This window comes from Chlorocebus sabaeus, chromosome 15 (genome assembly GCF_047675955.1).
Source record: "Chlorocebus sabaeus isolate Y175 chromosome 15, mChlSab1.0.hap1, whole genome shotgun sequence".
NCBI lineage: Eukaryota > Metazoa > Chordata > Mammalia > Primates > Cercopithecidae > Chlorocebus > Chlorocebus sabaeus.
In genome coordinates this window covers 92,393,869-92,420,600 of record NC_132918.1, presented here as the reverse complement: position 1 = coordinate 92,420,600, position 26,732 = coordinate 92,393,869, and the positions used below count along the sequence as shown (strand labels likewise).

The following is a 26,732-nucleotide window of genomic DNA, read 5'->3' as shown; positions in this document are numbered from 1 at the left end:
GTTCGTGGTGGTGTTCAAACTGAGTTTTGTGTTCCATCCTGGGTACCATAATTCATGGAGCTGAACACTGGAATGTGTCTGCAAGGCAAAGGAGTGAGAGAGGGCTGAAATCCGTGGCTTCCTGGAAGTGGGTGAGGCCATTGGGTATGTTAACTTGGAAAAGAGATGGTTAAGGAGGAATAACGTCTGTAGGACCATCATTTAGAATAGCGTTGTTCCTAAGCAGATGAGAAATTGTAAGAAGGCAGGTATCAAGTGAGTGGAAGGGAATTGTAAGAATTAGTTAAATCATGCTGCTATAAAGACACATGCACACGTATGTTTATTGTGGCACTATTCACAATAGCAAAGACTTGGAATCAACCCAAATGTCCATCAGTGACAGACTGGATTAAGAAAATGTGGCGCATATACACCATGGAATACTATGCAGCCATAAAAAAAGGATGAGTTTGTGGCCTTTGTAGGGACATGGATGAAGCTGGAAACCATCATTCTTAGCAAACTATCACAAGAACAGAAAACCAAACACCGCATGTTCTCACTCATAGGTGGGAACTGAACAATGAGATCACTTGGACTCGGGAAGGGGGACATCACACATCGGGGCCTATCATGGGGAGGGGGGAGGGGGGAGGGATTGCATTGGGAGTTATACCTGATGTAAATGACGAGTTGATGGGTGCTGACGAGTTGATGGGTGCAGCACGCCAACATGGCACAAGTATACATATGTAACAAACCTGCACGTTATGCACATGTACCCTAGAACTTAAAGTATAATAATAATAAAAAAAAAAAAGAAAAGAAAAAAGATTTAGTTAAATGGCGGCATTAGGAAGAAGTGAACTCAGCAAGAAAAGGCTGAATGACCACGTGTTGTGAAGAGGTTAAGGTCGTGGTAGAGTTTGTGTTGTATGCTGTTTGAGAATTCCAAGTCATGGTTTTTTACCAAGGTATCGTGGTGACTACTAGTTTGTCCTCAGTTCAGTAGGAAGGAACAGAGCCCACGACCAGGACTACCAGAAGTCTTTGAGGACCAAGAAAAACACAAAATTGTCTGTTTCACAGAGTAGCATTTTTTGTGAGAGGAGTAGCTGGCAATTTGGCACCATCTGTCGGGGAAATGGGTTAGATGCAGCTCAATCATTCATTCTCCCATAGCATCCTGCTCATTTTCAAGCACCCACCTGCTTTTCCACCTGTTCTTCCTTCTGTGGTCCTGGAAATGTTGTGTTTCCTTGTGAAGAATATCAGTTTCTCATTTCTGTGAGCCCTGACTGCCACTGTTCTCCCCTCCCAGCTCTCACTCTTCCTGTCCCAGGCATTGTCTGTCTCGCCAGCTTTCCCTCCCTCCCTTCAATAAGGATGGGCTGAGTCCCGTAACGGGCCCCTTGCTTACGGGGCCCTCTCCCTGGGCTTCTCCAGCACTGCCTTGATGCTTCTTTTTAGGACACTGCTGAATTTTATTTCCTTAGTGAATGTAAATCTTCTGATGTTACTTTAAAACCTAATGTCAACATGTCAGAAAAGTTTCAATGCACTTGTCTTTGTTTTACCGTCTAAAGACTTTTCTAAATTGGTTTGTCAAGAGGATAGAAATCAGCTAACATTCCTGTAATGTTTGGTTAAAAGATGTAAGGAAAGAGAAGCAAATTTCATGAATCCATTTTGATTTGATTCTTTCTCTCCTTTATGTTGCCCCATTCTGGATCACATTTCTTCTTTTCCACTTAGAATGTACTGACCGGCCATCTCCTTCCCTCCCTGTGTTTCTGTGCCCTTGGGCTGTTCCATTGTTGTGCCACCTCTCTCCTGCTTGGGAGGGCTTTGGGAAGGGGTGCAGTTAAATGTTGAAACTCCAAAGTTGGGAATGTGTCTATTGCTCACTTTGTATGTGTGTTTTTACTCGTTGGTGGTCATCGCCATTAGAATCCTGCAATGATAAGGCGAAGTTGAGAGGCCACTTGCCCTACTCGGGTCAAAGCAGTGAAGTCAGCACACCCAGTTCTCTGTACATGGAGTATGGTGAGTACTATGTACTCTATCTTTTCTCTGCTCGCCCCTTGTGCCTGCTAAGCTCTGAGCTTTGGGGTTCATCTCAGCTCTGCGGAGGTACATACTGTTACAGTCTCAGTCGCTCTTTAGTCGTTTTCAACCCCTGTGCTAGAAATCGCACTGCTCTGCCATTTCTCTTGCTCCTCTCTGACTTCGGGGTCCTACCCACTCTTACCGCTGGGTGTTGGCACCAGGCATGTCAGCTGATCCATGTGGAATGGCTCTATGAGTGGATGAGATGGACCTTGAAAAGAGGACTTGGAGTATCTGGGCTTAATAACCAGCAGACAAACTCTACATGCAAATCATGCAGAGGAGGAAGCCATTTGTGTCCTTTTCTGACTCCCAGCCCAGAGTTTTCCATTTTTATTTTGTTTTTTCTTTATTATATGGTATGGGGGAGAGCATGTTCTCTTTGATTTTAGATGGCAGAAGGATTCTCTCTGTTTATTCCATCATTTTCCAACCAAAAGGCTTAGTGCTCTGGGATTCTAAGAGTACAAGAAATTCTTTTTTTTTTTTTTTTTTGAGACAGAGTTTTGCCCTTGTTGCCCAGGCTGGAGTGCAGTGGCACAATCTTGGCTCACTGCAACCTCCGCCTCCCAGGTTCAGGCTATTCTCCTGCCTCAGCCTCCCTAGTAGCTGGGATTACAGGCATGAGCCATCACGCCCAGCTGATTTTTGTATTTTTAGTAGAGATGGGGTTTCACCGTGTTGGCCAGGCTGGTCTCAAACTTCTGACCTCAGGTGATCCGCCCGCCTCGGCCTCCCAAAGTGCAAGAAATGCTTTTAGAAGGTAGACATCTTCCAACCTCTAATTCCCAGTTACCTGGGAAGACTTGGGAGCATCTTTAATGGTAAAAGCTTAAGACTTCCTGAAGAAGCTTGACTGTTTCATCCACATTCCATTTCCCATAGAAGGTGGTCGGTACCTGTGCTCAGGGGAAGGCATGTTCCGAAGACCATCAGAAGGACAGTCCCTCATCAGCTACCTCTCTGAGCAAGACTTCGGCAGCTGTGCCGACCTGGAAAAGGTGGGAAATGGAGGGCCTCATGAAGAGCTCATGAGTTGGGAGATTGGGTCTGAAGGTCTGTGGTGCCATATGTTCTGATGAGGTTTTGGGTATGTAGCAGTGACATGGGTACAGACTGCAGTAAAGATAAGTTCACAGTAGAAGGAAGCTCAGCAAGTTCTGTTTCTGAGGAACTCTGCAGGGAGCATGTGCCCCTCATCGAGTCCCAGATATTAGCGATTTTATCTTAGAAGTCAACCTGGGCAGAGAAGCATCAAGTTTGTGTGTGTGTTTTTGTTTTTTTGAGATAAGAGTCTTGCTCTGTCACCTAAGCTGGAGTGCAGTGTCACGGTCATGGCTCACTACAGCCTCAAATTCCTGGGCTCGAGCAGTCCTCCCGCCTCAGCCTCCCGAGTAGCTGGGTCTACAAGCACGTGCCACCACACCTGGGTGTTTTTTTTTATTTTTTGTAGAGATGGGGGGGGGTCTCCCTGTGTTGCCCAGGCTGGTCTTGAACTCCTGGGCTTGGCGTCCCAGAGTGCTGGGATTAATAGGTGTGAGCCCCTGTGTTTGGGGTCTTGAACTCCTGGGCTTGGCCTCCCAAAGTGCTGGGATTAACAGGTGTGAGCCCCTGCATCTGGCAGCATTGTTTTTGCTGCATGATTGCAGTTCCCTTGACCCGGGCACCTTAGGTAAATACTGTTTCCAGAATCAAATTCTATCTTTTGTTCTAAGGCTCAGATAAGCAATAAATGACATCTGTGTAGCATTTTGTAGCCTGCAAAAACACTCTTATCTTGAGACATAACATTTACCTTAATATTTTGCGTACAGGTGTATGATTTTGGGAAAGAACCTGATTGAAATCCTGGGCCTCTTCTCTATCATATTTTTATGTAGAAATGAGACAGGAAGGGACAGGCTTGGCAAAGTAAGAGAGTGAAGAAAACCTAGGATAGGTTTTCCAGCCATCAGCTTTCCTCGTAGTAGAAATGTCCATTTCTCCAGAGTGTTTTTGACAGAAACAGTTCCTATCTTGGAAACTCCCCTTTCCAACATTATAATGTCATTCAATACTTGTAACCCTTTGCTTGTTTGCTGCTCCCCTTCCCCCAGGAGAATGCCCACTTCAGCATCTCAGAGTCCTTAATCGCTGCCATCGAGCTAATGAAGTGCAACATGATGAGCCGGTGCCTGGAGGAGGGGGAGGAAGAGGAAGACAGTGACAGAGAGATCCAGGAGCTGAAGCAGAAGATCCGCCTTCGGCGCCAGCAAATCCGCACCAAGAACCTGCTCCCTGTGTACCAGGAGGCTGAGCATGGAAGTCAGTGGAGCCTGTGGACACTATTCCCACATTCTCCCAGCTTCAGCATAAGGCCTGGTGCCTTATCGCTCTTCCTTTGGGATGTTATACCCAAACCAGTGGTTCCTCTGCCATCAGAAAGACATTTCTATATAGTCCTACTTTTTTTTTTTTAACCATACTAGGAATACTCATCCTAGAGTTGCTCCGTTTCCTACATCAGGAATAGCTCCTTTCCAGACCAGGTGGAGTGGCTCATGCCTGGAATCCCAGCAGTTTGGGAGGCCGAGGCGGGTGGATCACTTGAGGCCAGGAGTTCGAGACTCTCCTGGCAAACATGGTGAAACCCCAGCTCTAAAAATATACTGGCCAACATGGTGAAACCCCAGCTCTAAAAAAAAATATATATATATATATATATAAAAAGAGGAATAGCTCCCTTCCAAAATAGTTTTCTGATATAAGAAGACCTAAGCACGCTCGTCCCGGATTTGCTTTCCAGATAGTAGTACCTTCTGTTTCCTTGAAACTGTCTAAAGGGAAAGTTTCCATTTCTCTCTGTTGAAGTCTTGTGACACTGGAAGGACAAGAAGACCTCTTTCTGCCCTATTTATTCCTTTTTGTTTTTAAACATAACAGGCTTTCGGGTCACCTCCAGCAGCTCCCAGTTCAGCTCACGCGATTCGGCACATCTCTCTGACTCTGGCTCTGCTGATGAGGTTGATGAATTTGAAATCCAAGGTAAGAAGTGACACTTTGTTACAAGGGAACTTTTATTGCCTGTTTCTTTCCATTTAGAATGATAAGCTGCAAAGTTTTTCCTAAGTAGAAGATCTTCATTATGGATTGTTGCTAGCTATTGTAAGGGACAGCATTCTGCTAAAAACAAAACCCCTTTACAATTTCAGTGGAAAGAGCACTGAAAGCAGGTGTTCCAGGCGGAGTGGCTGCTGGCTGGTGTCACCCTGATGCTTCCTCCTCAGTGGTATCTTTCTCTTGGGTTCCCACTCTGACTCCTCTTTTCAGCTTGTAGGGCTGGTCCATACCACTTGGAATTAGAATCCTATTCTCTTGGGTTCCATAACACAACTGAAATTGTTTCCAAGTGTTCGAAAGAGAAAAGGACAAACAGAATCATTGGGGGCAGGGGGACAAAAAAGGAACAAAATCAGGCCTACAAAGTGAGCTTGAATTTCTGCCCTTGCAGTGCTCAGTTGCTTAACACAGGCACAGGCTCTTGTTGTTGTTGTTGTTGTTGTTGTTGAAGTACCAGCATAGAGAAACAGTGGGGTTCCAGTCTGGGAAGGCAGTTGTGCTAAATCAGGTTAAGGTCCCGTTCCTGCAAGTCATAGATTTCTTCAAGTTCATCAGCAAAACAAACACACACACAAAAACAGTTCAGGGACATACGCTCCTCCCTCATGGGTGAGAACAACAGTGGTTTCCTTACTGCAGTGAATGGTGTCTGTAATTCTCTGTTACAACGTTGTGTACGTGGACAGAGGTGAACTGTATCTATAATTCTCCATTATAACGTTATAATGTGATGACAAATAGATCTTGTGTTGTGTGAGGCTTTGATTTCCTGTTTACACAATCTAGAGAACCCGTTCGCCTGCACAGGCCTCCGGATGGAGGAACCACACGTTTGTTCCCTGTTCAGAAACTCTGTTTTTCCACAAATTTTCCAGGTATTCAGGAAGTCTTCCTTCTATGTTCTCCTTAATGTCTCTGATTTCTATTTATGACAACAATAGGTAGTCATTAAAACTCCTTTTGTTTGGTTGGTTGGTTGGTTGGTTGTATGTGATCCTCCAACTCCTCTCCAATTCTCCACCATCAGCTGGGTGACTTACAGTTTGGTTCTGACACTAACTCGCTGGAGTCAGCACAGATCCTGCAGGCTACAGTCCTGTGAGATTACTTCTGCTTCAGATGCCAGACGCAGGTCACCAAGCTACCTGCCCTTCTGCTTGTAGGCTGACTACAAATTCAGAGTTCCCATGACCCCTTTTCCCCAGGTGGGATAATTTGCTTGAAAGACACCCAGAACTTGGGAAAGCTTAGGATTATAGCCTGTTGTAAAGGATCCAAACGAGCAGCCACATGAAGAAGTACGTAGGGCCTAGGAAGAGATCACGAGCACAGGAACTCCTCCTGCCCCCATGGTGTCTGGGGGCACCACCCTCCCAGGTGCATTGATGTGTTCGCCAACCAGGAAGCCTGGACATCCTTGTTCCAAGTTTTTATTGACGTTTCATTATATAGGCACCATTGATTAAGTCACCAGCCATGGTGATTGAACTCAGTCTTCAGTCCCTCTCCCCTCCTGGAGGTGATGGGGGAGTAGAAGTTCCAGGCCTCTCATGACGTGGTTGGGTCTTTTGATAGCCCCCACTGGTGAAGCTGTCTGTCTAGGGGCCTGCCAGGAGTCTCCTCATTAGCATAAACTCAGGTATGATTGAAAGGGGCTTCTTTTGAATAATAAAAGATATTACTACAATTCAAGAAATTCCAAGAATTTTAGGAATTCTCACCAGGAACTGGAGACAGAGACCAAGTATCTATTTTCTGTTATACCACAGTCTGTGATTGACTTCATCTCCTCACTAAAAAAAGAAAGAGGGTCTGACCTCGCTCCCAGGATCCGCAGCCGGAATTTCGGGAGGAGAATAGTGAGGTGAATTCACATCAGTCCACGTGACAACCACATGTGTGTCCCGCAGCACAGCAGGGATCCGGGAGGCTGTGCAGGCCCAAAGCCACTCCTGGTAGAAACTGTTGCTGCCGTTGTGGACCCTGAGGAGATGTTCAGTCAACTAATTCTCTAGTCGATTCACAACAGAAATCCTTAAAGGAAAAGACCTTGGGCCAGGGTTTTCCAACCCGTGGGCCAGACCATTCTTTGCCATGAGGGATTGGGCTGTGGACTGTACGATGTTTAGCATCATTCTTCGCCTCTACCCACTAGAGGCTGGTGGCGACCCCTCCCCAGTATTGAGACAATCAGAAATGCCTCCGTCATTGCCTGAGTCCCCGTGGCTGAGAACCCCTGCCGTGGGAGGTCCTTGAGGCTGGGCGTGGCATAGGAAGTAGCAGTAACTCTCCTCCAAGCTAGAGTGAGCACCTACCCAAGGATGTCAGTTCCTAAACGCCATTTCATGTCTGGGAGCAAATGGCAAGTTTTGATTCCAGGAACACATGGTATAGAATATTAGTTTATTTCCTGCTGGAATACTAAAGGGCCCCCTTTTGTCATCATTATTACACAGATGGTAGTGAAGGATCTAACCTGACTCACATATCAAAGAACGGACTGTCAGTGTCACTGGCCTCGATGTTCTCAGGTAGCCGACCTTGCAAGCGTGGATGTGCTCGTAGATGCATGTGTGTGAATGTTGCACCAGCTTTTTCGTGTATACTTAATCACGTGATAACTGTGAGGGTTACGAGGACCACGTGATAACTGTGAGGGTTACGAGGACTTGGGGGGGCTGGAGAACTAGTTGGAAGAAACTGGAGCTAAGCCAGAACACCAAGCCAGGAGCAATTCAGATACTCACCAGTTCATCCTCATGTGACCCCAACAATCTTCCTCATCAAGTTTGTCCTTGGTGATCCTTCCCTACGGTGATAAATTTCAATTTAGTGGCCATTGTGACTGATGGAGGTAGTGGACAGTTTAGAAAGGAATAGTTAGATGAAGAATTTTAGTTCAGACCTATCCTAAGCTCCTGCCACACATTCAGACAGCAGAAGTAGGATAGATTGGTATGAAGCTTAGTGTCTCTTTAGAATTTTGAATTTGCAGAGCCAGTTTTTAGAAAGCCATCTCTTCTGGGTACTTTTTGTACAAGTAGGATTTACTGCAGTAGATGTTTGTTCTTGTTTTGTGATCCAAACAAGTAGGTTTCCTGTAGGTGAGGTTAATAGAAAGAAAGTAGTAGCTTTCTGCTCAGAATGACTTTAAAACACAAAAACAACAACAAAACTCAGAACTTCTGTATTTTTTTTGAGACGGAATTTGGTTCTTGTTGCCCAAGGTGGAGCACAATGGCACCATCTCAGCTCACTGCAACCTCTGCCTTCCATTTTCAAGCAGTTCTCCTGCCTCAGCCGCCAGAGTGGCTGGGACTACAGGCAGCTGCCACCACGCCCGGCTAATTTTTGTATTTTTAGTAAAGACAGGGTTTCATCATGTTGGCCAGGCTGGTCTCAAACTCCTGACCTCGTGATCTGCCCACCTCGGCCTCCCAACATGCTGGGATTACAGGAGTGAGCCACCACACGTGGCCCAGAACTTTTATTAAAACTGTTAATATTGTTGGGCACTAGGAATTTGAAATAATTATGTGAGATTAGATCAAGATTTAGAGCAATAAAGACAAATATTACAGGAGCTCCCATTTTCTCACTCATGTGGAAGCTAAAAAAGTTGATCTCATGGAGGTGGAGAAGAGAGTGATAGTTACAGAGGCTGGGGAGGAGGTGGGTTGGGGCGTAAGGAGAGGTTGGTTAGTGGGTTCAACCACACAGTTAGAACGAGTAAGTTCTAATGTTCAGTAGCACAGTAGTGTGGCTGTGGCTGACATATTGTATACTTCAGAAGAGTCAGAAGAGATCTGAAGTGCTCCCAACACAAAGAAATGATAAATGTTCAATCAGTGAACATTCTAAATACCCTGATTTGACCATTACACGTTGTATGCATAAAATATCACATGTGCCCTGTCAATATGTACAAATATTATGGTATCAACTCAATGTTTTTAAGATTAGAGAAATAAAAGTAATTAGGCTGCTTTTTTTTCCTACTCCTGAACGACTGTCATTGATTCTCATGAGTCCTCCCTGCCTGAGGAAGAGTTCTCCTGACTCCCTTTCTTCATTGATCTAACATGAGTCTCCCTGCCTGAGGAGGAGTCGTCCTGACTCCCTTTCTAACTGGTTTCCGGGGCGTTTAGTCCTTTGTGGGGGCACATGTTGAGTGTCAGCCACTTCTCCCTCAGAGTGTGTCCAGTCTGCTCTCACCACCAGGCAGGCCTTGATTCGGTCTTTCTAGCATCCTTCTTTCCCCATTTTGGGGGCTTTAAAAAAATTGTATACACATGACAGGTTTTACATTAAGAATGTGAAATGTTTTTCTTTTTCTTTTTCTTTTTTTGAGACAGAGTCTCGCTCTGTCGCCCAGGCTGGAGTGCAGTGGCGCAATCTCGGCTCACTGCAAGCTCCGCCTCCCGGGTTCACGCCATTCTCCTGCCTCAGCCTCCCGAGCAGCTGGGACTACTGGTGCCCACCACCTCGCCCGGCTAATTTTTTGTATATTTAGTAGAGACGGGGTTTCACCATGTTAGCCATGGTGATCTCGATCTTCTGACCTCGTGATCTGCCCGCTTCAGCCTCCCAAAGTGCTGGGATTACAGGCGTGAGCCACCGCGCCCGGCCGTGAAATGTTTTTCAATTAAAAAGCTGCTTTTTAGGCTGAGTGTAGTGGCTGCTTATGTTGGTAATCCCAGCATGCTGGGAGGCTTGAGGTAGGAGGATTGCTTGAGGCCAGGAGTTGGAGACCAGCCTGAGAAACATAGTGAGATCCCATCTCTACAAAAAAAAATATTTCAGAATTAGCTGTGTGTGGTGGTGCATGCCTGTAGCCCCAGAGCTCTGGAGGCCGAGGTGGGAGGATTGCTTCGTCTGGGGAGGTCGAGGCTACAGTGAGCCATGATCATGCCACTGCACTTCATCCTGGGTAACAGAGCAAGACCCTGTCTCAAAAAAGAAAAAATTCACCCACTTCAAGTGTACAACTCAACGATTTTTGGTAAATTTACCAAGTTGTGCAGCCATCACCGTAATCCAACTTGAGGACATTTTCATCACCCCAGTAGTATCCCTTGGGTCACTTTACGGTGAATTCCTGTCCCCACTTCCAGCCCCACTCCGCTGCTCGTCTTTCTGTCTCTGTAGATTTGCCTTTTCTGGACACTTGGTATAAATGGAATTATCTGATACGTGATGCGTCATCTTTTGTGTCTGTCTTCTTTCACGTCATCTGCTTCTGCTGATGGTGTCTGCCAAGTTGGGTTCGATATCTTTCATAAGCTCCCAATCTCAGACAGCCTTTTCAACTTCTTTGGATTTAGAGTTTTGTTGTTGTGATTTTTTCCCCCATCTCCACCTTCTTGTATTATAGCTGATTCTTCCAGAGTTTTCATCCTCTGCATAGATGTATCTAGTCAGCGTCCAGTCAGGAGACAGAAACTACACAGTAATTTGAATAGGGAAAGTTTAGTAAAAAGAATGATTAACTATAATGTGGGAATCATGGAGTGGGAAACTGGCTCATGAGGAGTAAAGAAGACTCTCAAGAGTACACAGGAGAAACCAGGCGCGGTGGCTCACACCTGTGAGCCCAGCACTTTGGGAGGCCGAGGTGGGCAGATCACGAGGTCAGGAGATCGAGACCAGCCTGGTCAACGTGGTGAAACATTTAGTATGTCTGCTAAACATACGAAAATTAGCTGGGCGTGGTGGTGCACACCTGTAATCTCAGCCACTCTGGAGGCTGAGGCAGGAGAATTGCTTGAACCTGAGAGGTGGAGGTTGCAGTGAGCCAAGATCATGCCACTGCACTCTAGCCTGGGCGACAAGAGTGAAACTTCGTCTCAAAAAAAAAAAAAAAAAAAAGAGTGCGCAGGAGGAGCAGCCACTATCCTCGGGGCTGGGATGGAGCATCTGGGGTGGGAATAGATGTAAAGGAGTGATACATCTTGGATCACTTGGATCTCCCCAAGGCTGAGATCCAGACCTCCTGGCTCACTGGATGGTGGGGTTCCCTGAAGCCCAGAGCTGCCCTATGCTGGTGCCAGGTTCCCTGAAGCCCAGAGCTGCCCTGAGCTGGTGCCAGGGGACACTCTCCATGGGGAGGTGGCATGCTAACAACTGTCACCGGGAAACTGTTCTCTGGGGTGCTGAGGGAGGATGCCCATGAGAGGTGCTGTCTCGGAACCCAAGGGTACTGGTGAAAGCGCTTCGTGGGAAGGTGGTAGGCCAGTGGCACTCACTGTAAAGCTCTCCAGGGAAGCTCTCCTGGTGGGTGCTGAGGGGGCTGTTTATGAGGGCATCGCCCGTGGTGCTCTGCTGCAAAGCTGCCCAAGGTGTGCCTCCCCCGGAGTCAGCCTAGAGAAGCAACCAGAACCAGCCAGAGAAACCCCTTCTGCCTCCAGCACCCTCTACCGCAAAACTTCACATCATGTCAGCTGGCAAAGGAGAAATGTTTCTGTGTCCAGCTCCATTATTGCAGAGCAGGCAAAAACAAGGGCAGATTTGGAGTCAAAAGGCAGTAAATTGATAGCTGGCATAATAGGTAAAGAGGAAAGTTCATGGCTATATTTTCTGACAAGTTTCAAAATTATATCCAATTGAAGGTAATCAGTTGCTTCTCCCTCATCCATTTTTAAATTAAATTTTTTCTCTTTATAAAACAAGAATGCTTTGGGTTCTCCATTTTGAAATGTTTCGAGTCAGCAATTACAGAAAATTTGTTGGATTTGGACTCCCAGATATGTTGGGTATGACCTTATCTTCTAGAAAGAAAGCAGGATGAAAACCAACGTCAAACTGGCCAGTACATTCTGAAGTTGACTCTTCTTGTGACTCACTTATTTTGTTTAAAAATTTGCATAGTTGGCCTGGCGCGGTGGCTCACCCCTGTAATCCCAGCACTTTGGGAGGCCGAGACGGGCGGATCACAAGATCAGGAGATCGAGACCATCCTGGCTAACACGATGAAACCCCGTCTCTACTAGAAATACAAAAATTAGCCAGGCTTGGTGGCGGCGCCTGTAGTCTCAGCTACACGAGAGGCTGAGGCAGGAGAATGGCGGGAACCCGGGAGGCGGAGTTTGCAGTGAGTGGAGATCGCACCACTGCACTCCAGCCTGGGTGACAGAGCAAGACTCTGTCTCAAAAAAAAAAAAAAAAAATTTGTGTAGTTTGCTAAGGTACCAGGGTTTTAGCCAGCTCTTCTCTGATCATTCAATACCAGTGTCTGGATACACAGCAAATTCTTCTCCTTATAACTTGTCATTGTTTTTGTTATTTATTTTTATATTTTTAAACTTTTTTCTGTCAGTAATAATGGCCTTATTCTATTAAGTTGGTGCGAAAGTAATGGCAAAAATTGCGATTACTCAACCTAACATCTATGCATCAGAAGCACCTGAAATCATTCTCTTGCAATAACAAATACTTGTTTTTGTACCAAAAAAATCAATAAAAAGTTTCAGAATTATGTTAAATTCCACTTGGATGGTGAGAGTCTCAGACCTGCCCCGTAAGTGCTCTCACTTGGGACACGCTGAGTCCATCCAGATGGGTAGCTCCCCCTCTCTTCACTCCTCAATTCGCTGGCTTAGACTCGGTCTGCTTTTATCCAGATCTTCAACTAGGGGTTCACCCACATCAACTTAGTGGTCTGCTTGAGCTGACCAGAGAGTGATAAGGCTGCAGCGCGGGCCCAGGACCCACAGAGCTGCGTGGTCCTTGGCTGGGGCCGGGTGTCATGGCCCCTTTGGTGGAGTGTGCTTCTCTCCCTCCACTCCGGGCTCAGAGCCTGGCCTCCAAAGCTGGGCGGCCCCTCCACACTCTTGGTGTATTCATGATTGGCAGGGAAGGGAAAGTCCCTGCCTGTACCTCCGACCTCACTTTACCTCTAGTCAAAGAGAGGAAGAAGCATGTTACAGTGTGACTCAGTTGTTTTTTCTAAAGAGAGAATGATTTTTTTCTCTCAAAGAAAAAAAAAAGTTTCTTCTTTGTGAGGATGAAGAACTGCTAAATAGTTTTATGAAGGCAGTGGTTTCCTTAGAAACTGTGAATTATCACTGCCTGTTCTTTCTGGCATGTAGTATTTTCTTTAATAGCCTGGCACTAAAATAAGAAAATTGGTTAGCTCCTTACTGAGGGATAGCTAAGTTTATTTTTTTTTTCTTTTGTGTGACTCCCAAACAGGATGGAATTTGAAATAGCTGTTAATTGCTTTTAGCCAATTAATCATTTATTCAGAAAATATTTTCTGAAAACTTTTATGTACAAAGCACTCTGAGGGCTACTAGCGCAAGGCAAGACTTACGTACAACCCAAGGCAGTGTAAGTGTTACCCAAATACATGTTGCAAACCAACCAGTCTGTGAAGGTCTGGCCTACTGTTGCCTCTACTGTTTTTCTTTTCTCTACCAGCACTAGCTAGAAATAAGACAACTAGCAGTGCACTGGGATCTGGATTTTGGTGGCACAAATTCAGCCAGAAAACACGGTATACTTGAACATCTTTGTTGTTAAGTAGGCTGTGTTAATTACCAGCAAAAGAGTGTTGATGTCTTGTCCTGTGCTTAGAAAACATATGAAAACTTCTGTTACTTCTGTTATCTTACTCATATATGTAGCTTTGAAGGCATTAGTTTGTCAGCAATATTATTTGAGTATATGCTTGTATATGAGCCCTGTGTTAAGTATTTTAGAGCCAAGGGAAGAAGGAGACACAATCTTATTTCCTAATAGGGTGATTTTATAATCTAGTTGTCCAGACAAAAATCTGCATACAGAGGAAACGTGAGGAACAGTAGAGCTACTCACGGCCCAGTGCACAGTGATGCCAAACAAGATTCGTGTCCTGAGCGCTCACAGTAGATTGGTCACTGTGGAGGCTTCATTAGGAAAGAAAGGTCTTTTCACTGGGCAGCGAAGGACGTGAGAGCGTATTTCTCAGAACAGTCTTGTTTTCATGACCTGGGTAGGCTGTGTCTGCCTTGCTTGAACGTAACTGCTGTGTTTCGCATTCCCCTCCATCAGAAGTATTTGGGTAGACGAGGTCTCTGAGGTCTCTGGAGGTCCAGGCACATCGTTATTAGAAACCCTCTTCTAAATCCTTTGTCAGAGATATGCTATGGAAGGTCTGCCGCAGTCTCCTGTGTGATTATGCCTCAGAGATCATGTTGACCATCTTCGTCAGAATGTGCTGGTAACCAGGCATCTCCAAAGAGTTGCAAAGCTATAGAGAAGTTCCTTTTCCTCCATGAAGCTTTTCTAAGGATACAGAAGACTCCAACATTCAGGGGTAAAATGGCAGCAGTGATGAGATGTTAGCAGCAGAGTTCCAAACACTTGTAACATTCGGGGTGATGGCAACAGTGGTGAAGTGTTAGAAGCAAAGTTCCAATGTCACATGTATTTCATGAGAACCTCTGTGATCCAAGTTACGTGTTAGGCACTGAATGTTATATATCTAAGAGCCAGACAGAGTTACTGCCTAAGGGAGCTTATCATTCGAGAAAGGTTAAGATGTGGAGAATGAGGGAGCGATTTGAGTCCTTGTTTTGTGTCTGTGCACGTGAGGGGTTGTGTCTGTGAACCTCATTCACCGTTTCACACCAAAGCTGAGTCTGTCTTTCTGCCTGGGTTTGTAACACTTTTTACCTTCTCAGTGCTGTGCCTAATGTTACTAATTCAGCCTGGTTTTGACTTGGATAGAGGCAAGTTATAACCTGTGTGTAGAGCTTCACCTGCTCCTTTATCCTGCGTAAAATGTGGCACCTGGCTGTTACCCTGAGTGCTTAGCTGGCAGCACCGCGTCGTGGATTCCACGATCCCTCACCCACCCCTTTCCATTGCGCTCCCCTTATCTCTGGTTTCCATGTAGATGCTGACATCAGAAGGAACACAGCCTCAAGCAGCAGATCCTTCGTCTCCTCCCAGTCCTTGTGAGTACTTTTTTTTAAAGAAATAAAAAAGGAAACCCTGAGGATATGTAGAGAAACAAACCCAGTTCTTGGCATATGGCTGGGCAAAGCCATCCAGATGAAAGGGAGGCAAGGTTAGAGGGAGGGGCTTGCTGATGGTGGCGAGCCCACGGGAAGAAAGCAGAAGCTCTTTGGTCCCAATGGGATGGGCTTTCGTGGAGGCAAAGCTGGAAGTGAGTGATTCCTTCTCTGCTGACTCTCATCATAACCAGAGGCCCCAGAAGGTCTCAAAAGAGAGCAATGATGATGGTTTTTGGTTATCAAATCAAATTGAACAGATTCCACATCACGGACCCAACCAGGGGAAATAGTAGCTCATTTGGGAGGAAAAATCGCCTTTTAGTCCACAAAGCAATTTTACTCACTTTTTTTTGTAAGCAGGCATTATAATCTCCATTTTGCTGTTAGAGGAGCTGAAGTTAAGAGAAAGGAAGTGACAGAGTCCTTCATTAGCACTGCTGTGTAGTGACAGGAAGTGGGGCTTGAACCACAGTCTTAGGACTGTGAGACCAGCGGACTTTCACTGTCCCCTGTGTGAGGGTGATGAGCAGGCCGGGGTGCTGCGGGTATTCTCCCAGCCCAGAAGTTGCTGTGTGGGGGATGAGATCATGAAGGGAAGCCTCCATCTGCCCATCCTTTCCCTGTGTTCAGCCATCCTTGATTCTCCCCTTTGCAGCTCCCACGGCTTCCTGCACTCCACATCTGCTGAGGCGGTGGCCATGGGGCTCCTGAAGCAGTTTGAGGGGATGCAGCTTCCAGCTGCCTCAGAGCTGGAGTGGCTCGTCCCGGAGCACGACGCCCCTCAGAAGGTAGGTCCTTGGCTCTTCTTCCTACCCAGGGGCTGAGAGCCTTTGTGACCTTGTTTTCCTTCGTCACACGTCCCCAGTCTGGAATGAGCCTGTGTGTTCCCCGCCTTACTCATGGAAGCCATTTATTACAGTGGCTCAGGTGATAAATGAACAGTGAATGCTTGCTCGCCTTGTCAGAGTGGAGATGACGGCTCCTTCGCCGTCCTTATTCACGTGACTGCTCGCCAGACTCAGTCACGTTTGGTTTCTGACCAGCTCGGAGACGCTGCGCAAAAGTGAATTGCTTGGATTCTTTGCTCTGCAGTTGTCTTTAAGGCGTGAAACACCCTGGCACAGCAAGGGTCCTGGAATGGCGCAGGAACAACATGAGCCGTGGGGCCACTGCCGTGGGAGGCCATTTCTCTTTGCATCTTGGAACCCACAGCCCTCACTTCTAGTACCTTGGCGCCTCCTGGTTGGTTCCGAGGACCAAGGTTACCTGAAGCTCTTATCCTGTGGTGTTCCTGAAATGTCTTTCACTCATGATGCTCTGTCATGGCCGAAAGGGTCCTGCGTTTGTGTGTCCCACGCCTGTCTGTGTGAGCTTACCCCAACTGTGTTTTTCTCCTGCAGCTTCTACCCATCCCTGACTCACTGCCCATCTCACCGGATGACGGGCAGCACGCTGACATCTACAAGCTGCGGATTCGTGTTCGTGGCAACTTGGAGTGGGCCCCCCCCCGGCCTCAGATAATTTTTAATGTTCATCCCGCCCCAACGTGAGTGGCCAGTGTCTGTGCCCTTGGGAGCACTGATCCGTCCTCTGTGGATTGTCAGGGTTTTCGTCTCTCCCACTTGTCTCTGCCTCCAGCTGTCCTTCCCACACGGTTCTCTTCATTTAAAGGCGGAGGAGGAGGGTTGTCCATTTTGTCCTTCGCTTCTTACTCTTAAGTCCCAGAGCTGACTGGAAACAAGGCGGGTTTTGTTTTGCTGGCATCCCCAACCTGTTGCCTTCCTCCCAGCAGTTTTGTGAGCTTGCTGGTTTTTCTTCTCTAAGATGGATGGATGCTTTTCTCTCCTGTCATTCTTTCCTTTACCACGTGTCATTGCTTACATTGTACAGAATGTGTGGTTCATTCCTGGGGAGAGTCACTGCCTAGACCTAAATCCTGTGTGGAGTTGCCTCTCCCAACAGGTTCAATGTTGTCCAACTGAATCCTAGGTGAATTCCTCTCTCTTCCCATGCTTACCTGGAGCCGTGTGTGTGTGCTCAGTCCCTCACACCTCAAAGGCCTCACGCAGCTGCTATCTGCCAGTGCCCTGTCCTTATCCTTCCTCAGGAGGAAAATTGCCGTGGCCAAGCAGAATTACCGCTGTGCAGGATGTGGCATCCGGACTGACCCTGGTGAGTGCCTTCCCTTCCCACCATGCTGCCTCCAGAGGCTCTGTACCCTCCCCCACATGTAGGGAGAGGTGGCGTGTCAAAGGCGGTACAGGAGGTGGCAGAAGTAGGGAAGGAGAAAGAAAGGTTCGTAGTAGGCAAGAGTGCTGGCGATTGGAGGGAAATGATTTCTGGGAGCACATGGCCAGGCCTGTATACTGTGGAAAGTTGGGTAGTTCCAGCCAGCTGGTAAGGCTGGATCTTACCAACTGCGGCTGGTTTTATTTCCTCAGGGCCTCCAAGGTGGGACATTACCCCAGGCTCCACTCTGTGGATTTCGGCGAGCTCTGGGGAACTCAGACAGAGGTTGCTAGAGGCCATTGGCCGTCCCTTTCCACCCTTTCAAGGGAAGAGCAGAGCCACCTTCCCAGTTTGTAGGTGGGAAAGTTACATCTGGCTTTCCGGCTTTCCGGTTTTTCCAGATTATATCAAGCGACTGCGGTACTGTGAGTACCTGGGCAAGTACTTCTGCCAGTGCTGCCATGAGAATGCACAGATGGTCATCCCCAGCCGGCTTCTGCGCAAGTGGGACTTCAGCAAGTACTACGTCAGCAATTTCTCCAAGGACCTGCTCATTAAGATCTGGAATGATCCTCTCTTCAACGTGCAGGACATAAACAGTGCCCTCTACAGGAAGGTCAAGCTGCTCAATCAAGTCCGGGTAAGACCTTGGAAAGGCCACCTCAGAGTCTTGCCCTTCTCCTCTCCTCATCTCCTCCCCTTGTCCCTCGTCTCCTCCCACCGTCCCTCGTCTCCTCCCCTCGTCTCCTCTCCTCATCTCCTCCCCTCGTCCCTCGTCTCCTCCCACTGTCCCTCGTCCCCTCCCCTCGTCCCCTCCCCTCGTCCCTCGTCCCCTCCCCTTGTCCCTCGTCCCCTCCCCTCGTCCCTCGTCCCGTCCCCTCATCTCCTTCCCTCGTCCCTTCCCCTGGTTATACAGGGCTTCCCACAATTACCACACTTCTTGTCGTCGCAGTGTCAAAGCTGTAACCGTCTCCATTCATGCCCTCCCTATGTACTTTCTTAATCTCTTCCCATTTCCCAGGTATCTGTCTAGTTGGAGCCTCAAACCTGGCAATGGCAGCTATGAAGCTGTAGATAGCACTCGATGGCAAAAGCAGAATTTCTTCCTTCACTGAAAACATGAGTGAATGAATGAGGAATAGGGCATCTAGTGAGAAACTGGAATTTCAGAGCGCTCCTCTGCCCCAGGCTGCTTATGTGACTTGGGCAGACAGACCTGGCGGAGGGGCCTTCCCTGAGCAGAGAGCACTCTGAAGCCAGTTGTCAGAGTGAATCAGAGTGAGTTAGAGCATAGGACAGCCTGCTGTGGCTGCAGCATGCAAGGCTTCTGGACCCCCAGGGTTTAAAGGCCCTGGGCTTCCAGCATTGGATTCCTCTTCTCACATCCCCCTCCCACTCCTGCCCACACCCCTTTCTTTTCAGCTGCTGCGGGTCCAGCTATGTCACATGAAGAACATGTTCAAGACTTGCCGACTGGCCAAGGAGTAAGTCCTTTGTGGAGCCAGAGCCCTCTGGCCACGTTGCTGTCTCCAAAAGGGACACATCCCAGCACTCGGCTCTTGTTATGTAATGGAGGAGAGTAGAGAGATTTTGCAGAAATGTAAAGTGGTAAACGAGAGGCCACAGCGGTAACTGTCTCTGTGTCCTTCTCTCTGGAGGGGGAATCTGTGGTCATTCCATCCAGGGCAGGCCACTGCTCTTAGCAGGCTGGATCCCACGTGGAGCACTGCAGGAGTCTGTAGTCACTTCTGCCGTCCAGACACCTAGAAGTGTGGAACGGCTGGGGTGGCCTGGAACACTGGGCTGGCTGATCGTTGCCCACCCTTGTTACTTTCTGCAGTTTCTGGATAGGGATCCTTCTACTACAACGTGGCGCACGCACTGTTCATTCCCTCCCCTGCCTCCTGTCACTCCCCGTAGGCTTCTGGATTCCTTTGACACAGTCCCGGGCCACCTGACAGAGGACCTCCACCTGTACTCACTGAATGATCTGACGGCGACCAGGAAGGGGGAGCTGGGGCCCCGGCTTGCTGAGCTCACCAGGGCAGGGGCTGCCCATGTGGAGAGATGCATGGTGAGAAGGCCTCACTGTGGCATGCAGCTGAGCCCTTGCTTTTAGGGATACAGGGAGTGGGGTGACCTGGGGTTCTGGCCACTTAGCTCGAGGAAGTTGAAGCGGCCAGTCAGCACTGGGAGAGGAACTGGAAAGGGCTGCTGTTCCTTAGCCTGGAGAGCAGCCAGAGCAGCCCGATCTAAAGAACCTCGAGTGAGGGGAGGAGCTGGTGCTGGCTGTGGCCCTGGGTAGCTCTGGTGCTGGCTGTGGCCCTGGGTAGCTCTGGGCAGGACTGAGTAGACTTCACTAAAGAATTGTCGGCCGGGCACAGTGGCTCAGGACTGTCATCCCAGCACTTTGGGAGGCTGAGGTGGGTGGGTCACCTGAGGTCAGAAGTTCAAGACCAGCCTGACCAACATGATGGAACCCCATCTCTACTAAAATACAAAAATTAGCTGGGCATGATGGCGGGTGCCTGTCATCCCAGCTACTCGGGAGGCTGAGGCAGGAGAATTGCTTGAACCCAGGAAGCAGAGGTTGCAGTGAGCTGAGATCGCGCCACTGCACTCCAGCCTGGGCGACAAGAGCGAGACTCCATCCCCCACAAAAAAAAAGAAAGGAATTGTCATGATGTAAGAGGAGAACTCTGGATTCGAATCTGGAGAGCTTCTACCCTCGGCCTTCGTTTGTTATCCTAATTTGTGTGACATCGTTTTGTATATCTATGTGTTCCACAAACGTACATCGTTATCGTGATCTACTCAACATGTAAAAAATGCAGAAATTATACTTTTCGATCTTCCTGTCTTAGACTATGCCCAGTTTGTGTTCCTGTGACAGTCCCAGAATTAGAGCTGGGCATAGGCAGGGAACCCTGTGTGTCTGGGAGGAACTGGAAATACGTCACTATAAGTGAACTCCAGGCTGGGTGCTGTATTTGAGGAACAGCCTTGTCTCCACATTTGATCTTAATTGGTTGTGGTTCCTTTTCTGAAATAAATCACAACCCAGATGGGACTGTCAGCTTAGGAAGCCCTTTGTGGCGCCATTTCCTCCTTTTCCTCTCTTACGGAGAGCCACGCCAGGGGTCAGAGCTTCTCTGGCTAGTGCCTGTCTGATCTCCTGCCTAAAGCTTTGTCTAACCCAGCCCAGCCCTGGCCCTAGTTTAGCTTTCATGCTTCTGAGTCCAGCCCAAGCCTCCTCCCTGTGGGCAGCAGAACCCTGCAGACCACTCCCCTCCTTGGTGTTCACCCTCCCGTGCCAGTTCCTGATGTGCCGCTCCTCATGTTGCCATCTGTGTTTTTCCTCCCCAGCTCTGCCAAGCCAAGGGCTTCATCTGTGAGTTCTGTCAGAACGAGGATGACATCATCTTTCCCTTTGAGCTCCATAAGTGCCGGACCTGTGAAGGTGAGGGCAGGTGCAGGCATCGGGCAAGTGAGCCTGAACACAGGGCTCCTTGATTCCCCAGAGCCACCCCTGTTAGCAAGAGTTCAGTGCCACTCAGCACTTCACAGGGCCTCCCCAGGGGACACCACGCCTTGGTGGCAAGAAGGGGCTGTGACAGCAACTGACCTCTAGCTGGAGATAATACAAATTGTTTTCTTCTCTCTCCTACCTTCCCAACCTGAGTAGAGTGTAAAGCGTGTTACCATAAAGCCTGCTTCAAGTCTGGAAGCTGTCCGCGCTGCGAGCGGCTGCAGGCCCGGCGGGAGGCCCTGGCCAGGCAGAGCCTGGAGTCTTACCTGTCGGACTTCGAGGAGGAGCCCGCCGAAGCGTTGGCCCTGGAAGCCGCCGTCCTGGAGGCCACCTGAAGAAAGCACATGAAGCCCCTGTCTGGGCCGGGGTCACACATATTGCAGAACTGAGCCACTCTTTGAAGGACTTGCCCCACCTGGGGCTGCTTCTTTTTTTTAATTATCTTTTTTTTTTACTGTCTGACGTCCGTGTGCAGTCAGCCTTTGGTAGGTTGATGGGTCCAGAGTCTGTGGTGACAGATAATTTGTAAGCTCCAGGTGTTTTCATCAGAACTGACATGTGGGTCCTTCAGTGAAGCTTCTAGTGCCTCTGTCAGGGGAAGAGACAGCAAGACCCAGTTCCTCCAGCGTCTGTGGCCTTCTCTAGAACCAGACCTGGTTTCAACTGCATGTCAAGTATCTTTTCCAATTTTCCTTTGTTTTCGTTCTGGAGCTTCTGAGCCAGGCCTTTCTCAGGACCTCTCCTCCTGCTGCTGAAACGGCGGCGTTCTCTCTCTCCCTGTCCTGGATTGGGGTCAGACTGTGCCCCGAGGAGAAGCAGCAGAGAATGGGACTACGTCATGGGCATTTTGTCCACTTATTTGGGTATTTTGGGGGCCACAGAACAATCATGACTATCCTAGACTCCTCAGAGACCTCAGAGAGGCAGCCGTGAATGTCGCTGTGTTGCTGGGATTTCCCGTTTGGAATATGTGAAGTATAGATGATGCCAGAAGCTGACTTTCTTCATCTGCCCTGGTGAGCTTGAAGCAAAGAGCAGAACTGATGCGTAGGCCAGGCTCGTCTGCAGCCTTATGCCACAAGCACACGTGAGGCGGCAGCTCTGCTGCTGAAGGAGCACTTAGGTGTTAAGGTCTCTTTTAGTTAACCTGGCTTTTTGATGCAGGTATGATCTTTGAAGCTCAGGCAAGTCCCTGATGCCATCCTAAGGTGAGGACAGGAACCCCACCCACCCTCTTAGTGTGTCCCTGACCACTCTGTCATCTGTTCGATGGTCATTGTGGTTCTCAGTGAAAGTACAACCCAACTCCCTTCTCTCTCCCCTTGTGCAGCAGAGCTGCATCCTTCCCTGGTGGCCGAGTCTCTCTTGCCTTAGCTTCTGTGGTCAAAGTTGGAGAAAAGCTTCCTGCTATTAGTGCTGTGACAGAACTCGACAGTTTGTGGATGTGAGTGTGATGTTCTGTGTTCTTGGGATAACAAGAGCCTTTATGCCAATTATGCACTTAACTCTGTGTAGCCTGGTGATGTTTATCTGTTCAGTTGCCCATTGGATAGTGCTGGTTTTAGTGTGCGCCCTGCCCCCCGTTAATGTGTGTGTTGACGGCAAAGTCCTTTCGATAGTGCTGGTTTTAGTGTACTGCCTCCCCCCATTAATGTGTGTGTTGATGGCGAAGTCCTTGGATGGGGCCATGTGTGTGTTTGTGATGTTCCTCAAGTTGATGCAGCTTCTAACCTCTGTGAAAACACTGGTCAGAGTGGCTTCCCCAAGAGCTGGCAGCTCTGTGAACTAAAGCCTGCAGCATTTCTGTTCTGGGACTGAATTCTGCCCGTGGGCCCGTCTTCCTGTAGTTGCCCGCTGGTAGGAGAACAATGGGCGTGGGCGCTGTCCCTGGAAGCTGAACAGAAGGGGGCCTGTGGTTGGTGGAAGCTGATGAGAGCCTGAGCTGGCGGTAAGAAGGAATCTCCCAGGGAGGTGGGAGAGACCTTAAGGTGATGGCCAAGGCTGAGACTCCACCAGCACGAGAGGGAACGTGTGGGAACCGGCCCCTGCTCTTGGTTCCTCTGCCTCAAAGTTGGGATCTGAAAGCCATGTTGGGCTATAAGACCCTGAGGCTGTTCTCCCTTCTGTTCACAGTGAGGCTCTTAAGGCCAAGGCCAGCAGTTTTGAAGGGCTGACTGGAAGGCCCGGGCCCTTCAGGGAGCTTCACGGAACTCAGGTTTCACTAGGGGTTCGGTCCCAGATCCAGACCCAGGGGTTTATAAAAATGGTGAGCTCTCCTTCCAGGTTTGGTTTAAATTACACATCCAGGCCAGGCATGGTGGCTCACGCCTGTAATCCCAGCACTTTGGGAGGCTGAGGCGGGCGGATCTTGAGGTCAGAAGTTTGAGACCAGCCTGGCCAATGTGGTGAAACCCCGTCTCTTCCAAAAATACAAAAATTCGCCAGGCATGGTGGCGCACACCTGTAATCCCAGCTACTTGGGAGGGTGAGGCAGGAGAATCGCTTGAACCCAGGAGGTGGAGGTTGCAGTGAGCCGAGATTGCACCACTGCACTCCAGCCTGGGTGACAGAGCGAGACTCCATCTCAAAACAAAAACAAAAAAGTGACACATCCAGCTCCATCTCCAGGTCATTGGAGATGTGCTATCTTGTCCTGCCTGTTTCTCATCAGCACAGGATCAAAGGATAAAAATGCCGACAGCTTCTGAAGCCGGACTCAACAGTCTCACAGGCTCCTGACTTGTCACTTACTTTTCTCCATCTCCCTCAACTGCACCCCATCCCTTTAGATCGTGCGTGTTTTAGTGACTGACACGCTGCTGCCATCACCGTCCAAATACTCATTTATTTATTTATTCGAGAGGGGGAAAGCGGGTAGAGGATGGGATGTTTTGGAAGCACTTTGCAACTTGTCAGTATCTGAAAATCCCCTGCTGTTGCGGGGAGAAGCTTTGAATGCACTGAAGAGAATCCCTTCTAAACGAAGGTGAGGGTAGTGTTCTTTCTCTAAGTAAAGGGAAAGAAAAAAACGTAGGTTGCTTACCAGGTGGAGACAAGATTCAAGACATAGCAGAAAAGTGGAAGACAAATATCTTCCACTTAAATGAGGCTGTTTTGACGTTCTCTGCCAAGGATTTAGAGCTCTTGTTGAATTACCATAGAAGAAACGCGAGTCTCAGTAGAGATGTTCTGTGTGTGCAGCCTGTGCTCTGAACTGGCTTTCCACCTGCCGTGGTTCTTGCACAGCCTGGCAGTTCATTGTCATCTTTAATAAACTAAGGAAATGAAATTCTGTCTTTGGTTAGCCTTCCTTGACTGTCAAGAAATGGCATTGTGTCCACTGTACAGCAGGTATATCTGAACATTGAGAAGGTTTCTGTTACAACGTAAAGCAAATGGGACCACACACATCAAGGAAAGTGGGGTGGAGTGGCTGCGTCACTAACTTGCCATGAGACCTCTCGAGCGAACCACTTCTCTTCTCTGGATTTTTGGTGCATAGAACATGTGCCCCCTGCCCATACCCTTGGTGTAGTTGTCACTTAAAACGAGGTGTCTTCCTCTCCACAACATCTGACTTGCCTTAGATGCTTCAGTTCCCACTTCTGTGACTACCTAGCATCTTTCTCGTGCTCTTGGCCCACTGGAGCTCCAGCTCTACCCTGCAACTCTCTGAACATTTGCCCTTAAATGTCCCCTTGTCATCTCCAACCCGCGTGTCTAAACCCAAAATAAATACCGTATTTCCCATGTCATCTCCAACCAGCATATCTAAAACCAGCATAAATACTGTATTTCCCGTGTCATCTCCAACCAGCGTGTCTAAAACCAGCATAAATACCGTATTTCCCATGTCATCTCCAACCGCCTTGTCTAAAACCAGCATAAATACCATATTTCCCATGTCGTCTCCAACCAGCGTGTCTAAAACCAGCATAAATACCGTATTTCCCATGTCATCTCCAACCGCCTTGTCTAAAACCAGCTTAAATACCATATTTCCCATGTCATCTCCAACCAGCGTGTCTAAAACCAGCATAAATACTGTATTTCCCTTGTCATCTCCAACCACCGTGTCTAAAACCAGCATAAATACCATATTTCCCATGTCATCTCCAACCAGCGTGTCTAAAACCAGCATAAATACCATATTTCCCTTATCATCTCCAAGCCACGTGTCTAAAACCAGCATAAATACCGTATTTCCCGTGTCATCTCCAAGCCTCGTGTCTAAAACCAGCATAAATACCGTATTTGCTGTGTCATCTCCAAGCCGCGTGTCTAAAACCAGCATAAATACCGTATTTCCCGTGTCATCTCCAAGCCTCGTGTCTAAAACCAGCATAAATACCGTATTTGCTGTGTCATCTCCAAGCCGTGTGTCTAAACCCAGCATAAATACCATATTTCCCATGTCATCTCCAACCACCATGTCTAAAACCAGCATAAATACCGTATTTCCCGTGTCATCTCCAACCAGCGTGTCTAAAACCAGCATAAATATCATATTTCCCAAAACCTAACCATTAGTCACCCAGGTTTGAAAATTGTCTTCAACTTCCTCTGTAAGTGGCACACTCAGCTCGTCACATATTGTCTCCTTCCTACTCCCTGTCATCAAGTTCTGTTGATGTTTTTCTCTAAAATAAATCTCTCATTACTTTTCTGCCACTAGCACACAAATTCAGCTGTTTTTCATCATACATTATTTTCCTCCCTGCTCCTCAGTGGAACAAGAATGACCAGAGAAGCACCTTGTGGGATGAGGGGCCGGGCATAGTGGCTCACGACTGTCATCCAGCACTTTGAGGGGCCGGGCGTAGTGGCCCATGCCTGTCATCCAGCACTTTGGGGAGACCAAGGCAGGCAGATCACCTGAGGTCGGGAATTCGAGACCAGCCTGGCTAACATGACAAAACCTCATCTCTGCAAAAATACAAAAATTAGCCAAGCATGGTGGCGTGTGCTTGTAATCCCAGCTACTCGGGAGGCTGAATCATGAGAATCGCTTGAACCTGGAAGGCGAGGGCTGCAGTGAGCCAAGACCCTGCCTCAAAAAAAAAAAAAAAAAAAAACAGCAGCATACTGTGGCATGAGGGGCGGGCTTGTGACCTGCCTCTGCCTCCCCTGTTAGTGTTCACCAAATCTCTGCAGTGGTGAGCGTGTCCTCATCTCCCGTCTTCTCCCTCAGCTACTTTGTCTGCAATTCCTCCTGTTGTGTTTGTCCAGCAGTCATCATCAGAGGACACACATCCCAAATGTCCTTCAGTCACTTTATTATTAAACTGCCAGCTCTTTCCTTGCCAGGGACTAAACCAGGAGATAAGATGGTATTTATATGTTGTAAACACACACTACATATTTAAAAATCTTCATATTTACAATTTAAACTGAGAGGAGAATGAAAAAGCCATGTGAAAGACTGCTGAAGTTGATAAAATGTTCAAATGTTTTTCAACTAGAGATAGGAAAATAGCTTACAGTACAAAACCTTTACTTTGTTCGAAGGCCCTTTGTTCACTGTTACAAACTGGTGTAGTTCACAGGAAGCCAAAACTTGATTTCCAGTAAATTCCCAAACTTCTGTTCCCAACATTTAACTTAGATTTTAGATGATCATATTCCAAGATTGAAAAGACTGTTAAAGAGGAAAACAAGGACCACTGACTCACAATGGCAGCCCAGCATTTACTTACTCATTCAATCATCTGTCAATCCCAAACATCTATAGATGCTTCTGTGTTCCAGACACCATGCCAGAGCTGAGAGTACAGAGAATCACAGAA

The 26,732-nt window shown here is 48.0% G+C and overlaps 1 protein-coding gene across 9 annotated transcripts in view; it reads left to right on the top strand.

Moving 5' to 3' along the window:
- The window catches only part of RUBCN (rubicon autophagy regulator), a 68,273-nt gene extending 44,038 nt beyond the window's left edge, over nucleotides 1-24,235 (top strand). For 4 of the 9 annotated variants that reach the window (XM_073023802.1, XM_073023797.1, XM_073023798.1 and 1 more), the window contains 14 exons: nucleotides 1,933-2,028; nucleotides 2,977-3,092; nucleotides 4,188-4,395; nucleotides 5,014-5,115; nucleotides 7,647-7,721; nucleotides 15,068-15,128; nucleotides 15,844-15,976; nucleotides 16,589-16,734; nucleotides 17,296-17,360; nucleotides 17,819-18,057; nucleotides 18,840-18,901; nucleotides 19,338-19,491; nucleotides 20,784-20,877; nucleotides 21,103-24,235. In XM_073023802.1, coding sequence (XP_072879903.1) covers nucleotides 1,933-2,028; nucleotides 2,977-3,092; nucleotides 4,188-4,395; nucleotides 5,014-5,115; nucleotides 7,647-7,721; nucleotides 15,068-15,128; nucleotides 15,844-15,976; nucleotides 16,589-16,734; nucleotides 17,296-17,360; nucleotides 17,819-18,057; nucleotides 18,840-18,901; nucleotides 19,338-19,491; nucleotides 20,784-20,877; nucleotides 21,103-21,281 — 1,730 coding nt within the window. In that variant the 3' untranslated portion in view covers nucleotides 21,282-24,235. The remainder of the gene's footprint in view (nucleotides 1-1,932; nucleotides 2,029-2,976; nucleotides 3,093-4,187; nucleotides 4,396-5,013; nucleotides 5,116-7,646; nucleotides 7,722-15,067; nucleotides 15,129-15,843; nucleotides 15,977-16,588; nucleotides 16,735-17,295; nucleotides 17,361-17,818; nucleotides 18,058-18,839; nucleotides 18,902-19,337; nucleotides 19,492-20,783; nucleotides 20,878-21,102) is intronic. The other 5 variants (XM_073023799.1, XM_073023801.1, XM_073023800.1 and 2 more) reach the window with 2 other exon arrangements.
- Nucleotides 24,236-26,732: the final 2,497 nt, after the last annotated feature.